Source organism: Merops nubicus, unplaced genomic scaffold (assembly GCF_000691845.1).
Source record: "Merops nubicus isolate BGI_N331 unplaced genomic scaffold, ASM69184v1 scaffold3183, whole genome shotgun sequence".
In the NCBI taxonomy this organism is placed as follows: Eukaryota; Metazoa; Chordata; class Aves; order Coraciiformes; family Meropidae; genus Merops; species Merops nubicus.
This window is the reverse complement of record NW_008600773.1, coordinates 59,099-68,358: the sequence shown is the minus strand read 5'-3', so window position 1 is coordinate 68,358 and position 9,260 is coordinate 59,099. Positions and strand designations below refer to the sequence as shown.

Genomic DNA, 9,260 nt, shown 5'->3' with positions numbered 1-9,260 from the left:
CAAAAGTCGTGGTAAGGTTTATCTGAAATTAATGCCAGACTTCGATCATTATTGTTTACTTTTCTAGTTTGCATTCTCTATGATGCATCATATTGTGCTAGTTTTTTTAATTAATCACTTTGAGCTGATACTGTCAGTCAGAATGTGGGAAGTGTTTCAAAATTTCAGTTAAGTGATTTGGGAAAAGAAGCATGTAATTTGTGTTTCAATGGAATAATAACATTACAGGGAAATTTCCTGTATGTATCCACTGGAGATTTTACATGGTTATTTTAACATGTATAGTGATTCATAGTGGTAATTTTATTACATCAGTATAAATATTTCTTCTCAAAATCCATTCCAGTAGTGTATTTTTAGTAAACATACCTACAGTGGTAAGCGAATGGTCCATACGTTTGCTATTCCTGGACATGACTCTTATTTACAACGGTAAATACTAATTCCAGTGAAAGGAATTAGTTGTAAAAGTAACTTCAGGAGATACAGGCAAGGGATTGAAATTAAATTGTGTTGTAGTAACAGAAATCAGTTCTTACAGATGTTAATTCTTCAAACGAATGTTCTTTTTGGAAGAAACTTCTAAAAATAAGACAGAATAGCAATAAAGTAATGACTGATATTGGTGATTATACTTTTAATAATAAAGTCCTGTTTTAAAGTTTGATTATTATCTTGCCTATTTATCTGTCTTAAACTTTGGAACAGTCGAAGATTGACTTGGTTCCCCGTATTATAGACTTTTTGTTTTAAGTTAATGTTGAGTAGTATTGAAGAAAAATCATTTTTTATTTTCTGTAAATGACCATTATGAGTTAGTCTTTGAGATGATTTGTTTGGCTGTGTAGGGAGGTATAGACTGATATTGACACAACCAGCTCTTGAGGTGTTTTTTTATAGGAGAATTCTAGCTAGGTGCATCTGTGTGGACTCATCTAGGATCTGTCTGTCTTGTTAAGGTGATCTGAATATGCTATGATTTCTTTTAAGTTTGGAAAATCAACTGGTGTGATAGACTATTAGCATTGTAGAGCTGAAAGAGTTTCTTCAATAAAGAGTAGGGGAGAGCAGGAGGGATGCAGGAGGATACATCGTTGCTTTCTCCTGTTCAGATTTCATAGAATCATAGAATGTCTGGGCTGGAAGGGACCTCCAAAGGTCATCTAGTCCAACTCCCCTGCAATAAGTAGGGACATCTCCAGCTAGATCAAGCTACTCAGAGCTTCATCCAGCCTGATCTTGAATGTCCCCAGGGATGGGGCCTCCACCACCTGTCTGGGTAACCTATTCCAGGGATCTGTCGCCCTCATACTGAAGAACTTTTTCCTAACGTCTAACCTAAATCTGCCCTTTTCTAGCTTAAAGCCCTTACCCCTCGTCTTGTCCCTACAAACCCTTGTGAATAGTCCCTCCCCTGCTTTCTTGTAGGCCCCTCTCAGGTACTGGAAGGTCGCTATTAGGTCCCCCTGGAGCCTCCTCTTCTCCAGGCTGAACAACCCCAACTGCCTCAGCCTGTCCTCACAGGAGAACTGCTCCAGTCCTCTGACTATTTTTGTGGCTCTCCGCTGAACACATTCCAACAGCTCCACGTCCTTCCTGTGCTGGGGGCTCCAGAGCTGGACACAGGACTCCAAGTGAGGTCTCACCAGGGCAGAGTAGAGGGGCAGGATCACCTCTCTCCATCTGCTGGCCACACTTCTTTTGATGCAGCCCAGGATTCGATTGGCAAATTTATACCATGACAAGCAGCCACTGCTTGCTTTGTACACTCTACTCCGCGTAATCAGCAAAACCCAGTTTATCACCATCTGAGTCTCTGTTTCAGCCAGCATCTTTCTCAGTAGAGTAAGAAAAGCATTGCAGCCTGCCTTGAAGGCAGTACATTTACACTTGGACAAACATGAAGGGAATGAATTTTAGAATCCAAACAGTCTTGGCAGATACCTCGTTAATCTCAGTTGTGTTTTACTGTTAAGTCTGGAACAGGCACAAGTATGTGTTCATGAGTATACTAGTACTGGGGTAATATATCCATCCTACTACTTTGCATGCAGTGACACACCGTGCTTGCAGAGAGAAAGAGGGAGGAATTTGTTAGAGCATTGATGTTTCTCATGGTCTTAACCAGTGCAGATGGAGAACAGATTTCTAGTTCTTTGAAATCTCTTCTATTACCCAAAAGTGAAAGGTAGACTTGAACAGAGTCAATAATTAATATGGAGTTAACACTGTAGTGTCTTATGTCTCTCAATTTCAAGTTTTGCAAAACTTAAATTTCTGAGAAATCCTGTATTGAAGCTTTCTGGGGCATACTTGCATGCTTTTGCTTCTGATGTATTTGAGCTGGAATCAGCCAGTTGGAATTGCCTTGACGCTGAGTGCAAGCACCTTAGTATCAAAAAGTAGGTCTGAGACCTGTGAAGGAGGCCATGTTCTTCCCACAGAAAGCCTGAATGTGCCACAGTTGCCCCTTGTGCAATGTATTTGAATTGTAGGGGTGCAGAAAGATGATGTAGGCTTAGACAAGGGCTTAGGTCTCTCTTCCCAGGTCTTGTTTGGGGCTGCATGGCAGCTTGCAAACGTACTTCCTTCCTGTTGCTTGGCATCTTCCACCTTCTCTCTTCTGACCCGTGTTCTGTGGAGTGATAGTGAGGAGATTCGGTTATCTAGACTCTTCTCCCTCACATTACCCTGGGAGGGACTGGGTGAGAGAAGATGGACCTCCTTTGAAGGAAAAGAGCATCCATGAGCTCACTCTGCATACTAATTGGACCAATGTTCTCCTCTTGCCCCAAAACCCACTTACTTTCCTCTTCTTCTATTACGGTTTCCCTGTTTGGGAGTCACCTAGTCCTTTGTTGCTTGTTACAGAACCTTGTCTTTTTTCTGGGCCCTTAACCTTCATTGTGTGTTTATCCTACTGTTGTTGTTCCACTGTACTCTGCTGCTTGGGCTACTCTCCTGGTGAGCACCCACCTATATAATCTTAATTCAAAAGTGAAAAAGCACAGTCTCTCCAGAGTTGTTCTACTTACTAATGAAAAATGAGCCTTAATTATTTGAGGGGAAATAAACGCCAGTGTCTTCAAGAGACTCTGAAATCTTGAGGCAGCTAAAGGAAGAGGTAGAACACTTGGTTGGCTTTCACCATTGCAGCTGAACTAGACATCTAGTGTGTCTTCAGACAGTGCTGAGGTTGGAGGCTTATGCGGTGCTTGTTGCAGACAAATGTTATATCAATTTATTATATTTATGGTAGTCGTTGTATGAACTGTTGTGTTCTGTTTCTACTGCTATGATACACATACACTGTCAAGTTTTATTGGGCTGTTTCGTAATGCCCTGTCCACAAAAGGTAGTGATACCGTGACAGCTGTATTGCCAGTGTTCAGTAATTAAAAGCCAGTTGTTTTCCTTTCTGTTCCAGGCCATTGATGAGCCTCCCTATCTCACAGTGGGCACTGATGTAAGTGCCAAGTACAGAGGAGCCTTCTGTGAAGCCAAGATCAAGACAGCAAAAAGACTTGTCAAAGTCAAGGTATGTGGTTTTCCTACAAACAACTTTTTTGGGGGAAGAAAAAAAAAGAGTCATTTATGTTCAAAATAGCACAATACAAAACTTCTTTATAGTCTGCAACACGGCGAAGAGGCTGTCCTTTCCTTGGAAGCTGGCAGTGCAGTCTTTGAAACTGGTAGGGGAGGAGTTCCCCCCACCCCCATGCCATTAAATATGTTCTGTTTCATTCACTGCTTTGTCATTTGCTTACATCCAGTATTTGTGGCCTTCAATGCCATAGGCTGACCTTAAAGTAATTGATCAAAATATGAAAAATATAGGCTTATGTGTGGGAGAAAGTTTTCAGAAAGTAGCTAAAACTCCTCAAAGTAGGTTTAAAATGGTTTCTTTTACTTTAGGAGCACAGGTCACTGCCATTTAGCAGTAGCAACTAGATAATGCTTCAGAAATAAGATGAAACCCTGCTGTCTTCCAAAAAAGCCTTGGCATATTGAGTCCTACAGAACAGCAAGCAAGAGAGCTTATCTATCTTTATGATGACTAGTTAGTAACTGAATGAATCAATATAAGCTATATGCAGCACAAATAGAAATTGTGGCAAGGGAATACAAGAGAGATATTTTAACATCCCTTGGAAATTTAAAGTATCATTTCTAGAAATAAAAAGAACAAAGTCTGGCCTTGTTTTTATTATATAGTAAGCTTGTGCTGCAAAATGGGCTTATATTTCTGTTTGGATAATGCCCTAAAAGCTTCTAATATGGGAGCAGGTGCTATTTTCTGCTCTGCCTCTTAACCTCACACAGAAATGTAACAGAGCAAGGATCAAAAGCACTTAGGAAAAATAAATTAGATTGTTGCTCTGCAACAGTTACAGTGGCAGAATATTTTTCACTTGCATCTACTGTAAATATAAGTGAAAATTATAAGTGGTGATAACCTGTTATAGAAGGGCTACCATTATAAACTGTCATGCGTTGCTTGAATCTGCCCTTATGCTATGGTTGTTTTTTTGCCTGTAGTATGTATCAGGGAGAGAGCACTCTATCTCCAAAAGCCTTGGTGGGAAGAATTGTTGTCACTTATTTGATAAAAATGTTAACTGTAATGAGAAGATATTAGTCTTAAATCTGTCATCTTTAAAAAGCCTTTAGAGCAAATGAGTGGTCTTTTCATTTCATTAGTCATAACTCCTAACAGCATCAGCTGGTCTCTTGCTTTACTGCACCATTGAGTTTAAGTGACTGAGTATTGGTGTTTAAACTGTTAAGTATCAGTTTGTATTGCGTCTAGATCAGAGAAACCTTAACTCCTTTCAGCTCTTTAGAGGGCTTTTAGCCCATCTTCTTAGAAGGTAACTTGCACTTAAAGTTGTTTTTCACTGATAAATATTTTCTTATGGATTTATTATTTGTAATTTGGTCATTACAAGGTTTTTGCACAGAGATCTTGAAATGGAATAGAGTTGTTGCTCTTAATTTTTTTGTGGAGGCTGTGCCTAAAGCCCTGTGTGTTGAAGTCTGTGTGTGTGTCTTCACTGTTACTGCATAGCTTAGGACAGTGAAGCCCCAGTACTGTTGTTGCTTTGTAAAGTAATTTTATTTGTGGTTGAGCATTTTTTTCTTGTGTGAGTGCAGTAACAATACCTTTTTACATGTTGGTGTTTCTGTTTTTTTTTTTTTCCCCCACTAGGAATGTATAATCCCTAAACTTAACAGTGATCCCTTGATTTTCTCTAAAAACCTTTTCATCTCTTTCTGGCATATGCAGATTTTCCCCAGTGTTACCTCTAAACAGGATTCTTATTATCAGGTGCACTTTGTCTGGAATTCTGGTGGTTTATCTACTATGTATTTTTTTCACCTGTCTAACAATTTCTTCTGGCCCTGGTGTATTTTATGCCCTATTCACCTAGGACTACTAGAGGAAAAGGAAAGTCAATTCACTTCCTAACATCAGTTTTAGTTTGAAGTTTTCATTTAAGTTTTATAACTAGATGCTCTGTTGAGAAAGGAAGATAGCAACAATATTTTTTTTTTCAATATGAAGTATGTAATCTTCAGGCAAGTAAAGTATATTTAATTGCATCTTCTTTTACCTGCTTTCTTCTGTCAGATTCTGCTTTTTAGACTATTTTGAAGTATACTTTTGTAATAGCTTTTCCATCACCAGTATAATTTAATAACTTCATTCGGTTTTATGGCAGTGCTACGTATTTATAATTTCAGTATCCATAGGTACTGTATTTCACTGGATTGGCAGTCTTTGCCAGATTCTGTGCATGGTACAGAATTTTACGTTAACGGTATAACTGCATTGCACACTTTGTCATGGAAAGAAGTAAGACTTAATATTTGCCTGGACTTGTGAAAAGTGTTGTAGAAAGTACATATTTGAGGAAAACTCAAGAGTTTTGGTGTTAGAAGAGTGGTAGTCCACTTCATCTTCATAAGATATGTTATAGCTTTCTTAGCTATTTAAGCCCATTTATTTTGACATTGTCTCCTGAAACGAATAGGACCATCATCCACATCCACTTGTGTTTGGGCACCCTCCACAGAAGTTTCAGAAAAGTGTTGGCATGTGTGGGGTCTTCATTAAACAGAACTAAGTGAAGCATCTGCTTTATAGAGCCTAGAGGATGGTGAAGAAAAGGGAGATGCCGGCTGAGTCTAAACAGGTTGATAACATGCTGAATGTCTTAATCTTTTGCCTGAGAAGGAAAGGGTCCATGCTGACGAATGCTATGGGAGTTAAAACCCACACTAACAAATACTGACATCACTTTTCTCAGCTTCAAGAAAGGTTGGTGGTGTCACACTGAGTTTGGAGTTCGAATATTTCTGTCAATAACCAGTATTTTTGGAGTATGTATTAATATCTCAAGAAGCAAAAACTCTTGATATCAAAAAACTTGTCTTGGGGCTTTGAGTCTTTCTGCAGACATCTTTAAAAAGAAAGCCCATTCTGGAATACACAATATCAATTTGCTTTGTTTACCTTTCATCATAGTAGTACATTGTGGCTGGGCTTGTGGTTTTGCATAGTGATCCTTTTTGCTGTAAAATACATTTAAGATAATTACATAAAGTAAATAAAACCAGATGTCTCTAAATAAGAATTGATATTCTAGATATTTCATATGAGCCAATACTGAACACAGGTTTCTGATTATTTTGCATCTGAATGGAACTTTTGGTTTCGAGATAAATCCCCCAAAAGGGAGGAATAAATACCTATATTTGTCAGGCAGAAGTTCACAAGGGTAGTCTTTTGCTCAGTTCTTAGTTTGAATCCATTGTCTGGCTTTCAGGTTACAAAGTATGAGTTTTGTCTGTCTGTTGGACAGGATTTGCCATCAGTGAGTGGGATGATGCAGCTCTAAAAAGAACATACTTGCACAGCAGTATGTACTGCTGTGGTTCTAACAGAAGATGGACAAGATGACTGTTTCATGAAGCAGCACCTGGAAAGGCAGTATTTAGTCCATTTTAGCACATTTGTTTTCTAATCAGGCAGTCGAAGTGGGCTCTCCTTGGTCCTGGTTGTAGATGCTGTTCTCAGCTGTTTGCTCCTTTCGGGGTTTACAGAACTCCTTAAACTCCTCCTGAGGACACTAAGTAGGAAAATTGGTGTTACAAAATGTTGTTCTGAACGTTGTGTGCTAAGGAGAAACTCTCAAGAACAGTGAGGACATAACCTTGGGTACACTTGTGAACCAAGTCCTTGAGTTTAATGTAGAATTCCTTTAGTTGAGAGTTACTATTACATGGCTGAATCTCATGTTACATTCTTACTTATTGTGAATACTAAGTAAGACAACATATACTTAAAACAAGTATGTGTGTTCTGGTGAACATTAGAACATCATCTCTGTGTGTTAATAACATACATAAAATGTAATTTTTCATTTTCCCAGTTTCCTTGAATTCTAAAGCCATAGTGGAATAAAACTTCAAGTGTAAGTGATAGGATCCTGTGACTTTCAGCATGACCAGGTTAATTTTCAGTGAAATGAATGGTGAATATCTGTAGCATTGGATACAGATAACTTAGGAATAAGTTTGAACTTTCAGACCTTTTTTTTTTTTTCCTGAGGACAGCATATGTACAAGACACACAGCCAATGACATGGGGAAAATACTTGAAAATACTTACAGGTTTTGCTTACTTTAGTTTTGAAAGACTGAAAAGCAACTGTGTGTGCATTTACTTCCAGTTAACTAGCAAGGTGCAGGGTAGGCTGACAGGAACGGAAAGGCTATTTGAGTGGTTCATTTTGTTCAGCTGGCAGCAATGTCCTGTACTTTTTTGGTGTGAGTCCTTCAAAAGTGAGTGAGGGAAATAGGCTTTAATAGGCTGAAAAAAACCTGTCAAACCCCACGATATGGGGTTAGATATAGGTGCTAAAACTGTTTGATTTCAGAGCACTGAAGTATAAATGTTTCTTAAAAATTGTTTATGTTCAGAACTCTTGAAACTTCATTCTTTCTTTGTGAGATTCTAGAACAGGACAATTCAAATAATTAGGAGAACAGCACAGATAATTTTGAATCATTAAACATTGTTAGTAAACTGTTGTATCTCACTTCCTTTAGAGGTAGTGGTTCTATTCTGAAAGGTAAAAAATACTTCAGAAGTTTTGATGACTGAGAAATTGTCTCCTCATATTTCTAAAATACATGAATGGAAGAGTTTTCAGCAAGTGGAGTGATTATGGTGACTAACTGTCAGATGAGAATAAGAGAAGGGCTATTGACTTCTGCAATGTGCTTATGCTGCTCAATTGTATCAAGTGACTGTCAGTTGAATTATATTTTTTAGGTAACTTTCAGACATGATTCTTCAACAGTGGAAGTACAGGATGATCACATAAAAGGTCCCTTAAAGGTAATGAATTTGGTTTATATTTTGCTAACACTTTGAAAAGTGTTCTTTTGCAGTATTTGACATAAATGTGTATATGCAGTATGGGGTCAAAGTAGAAGGTTCTGTTTATTGCATGGTTCAGATAGGATCACAAAGCATAAAAGGTAATGCTGCAAAACTAGAGTTAACATACTCTTCATGTTAACCTCTCTTCTTTGTAGTTAAAGGGGATGCAGCATACAGGCTGATGCAAGCCTCTTTGTTCTTTTTGGACTTAAAGCTAAGAAGTTTGGCTGGCTCAGATTGTTAGTGACTGTTGCTGTGGAAAACTCAGCTGGAGGATTTCATGGGCAAGCTCTTATACAAGAGAATGACATCACTCAAATTGGTTCTTGTTCCCCACCTGCTGGCAGGAAATAATCAGCTCAGCTAGTTAGTTTATCTTAGAGGAATGAAATGAAAGAAAGAAGTTTTGAGGTATACAAATGTATTGAGGTGAAACAGGAATGGTATGGTGTATTTACTAGAAATAGGCTAGAAATAACTGTTTGCTGAATACAAAAATATTAACTTCTTTGCCTTCTTTAGAAACTCTCCAGTGCTAACTGGCTTCTGTATTTTAGGTAGGAACTGTTGTGGAAGTGAAGAATCCAGATGGAACATACCAGGAAGCAGTTATCAACAAATTGACAGATGCAAGTTGGTACACTGTAGGTAAGGGAAATAGTTATGTATTTGAATAAAATTCATGACTTCAAAATAAGCCTGTGACCTGAACATGTCTTAAGCATGGTGAGAATGAATACCTAAGAACCTCAAAAAAAGTCTTCTTGACTGATACAGCTGATACAAGTCTTCTTCGCCCTTTCCCCCC

General features: G+C 38.3%; 1 protein-coding gene across 1 annotated transcript in view; it reads left to right on the top strand.

Annotated features, from left to right (window-relative positions):
• Positions 1-3,337: 3,337 nt before the first annotated feature.
• ARID4B (AT rich interactive domain 4B (RBP1-like)) overlaps positions 3,338-9,260 on the top strand; it is a 61,476-nt gene continuing 55,553 nt past the window's right edge. Inside the window, exons 1-4 of the mRNA XM_008937762.1 lie at positions 3,338-3,355; positions 3,428-3,538; positions 8,342-8,407; positions 9,010-9,100. Coding sequence (XP_008936010.1) covers positions 3,338-3,355; positions 3,428-3,538; positions 8,342-8,407; positions 9,010-9,100 — 286 coding nt within the window. The remainder of the gene's footprint in view (positions 3,356-3,427; positions 3,539-8,341; positions 8,408-9,009; positions 9,101-9,260) is intronic.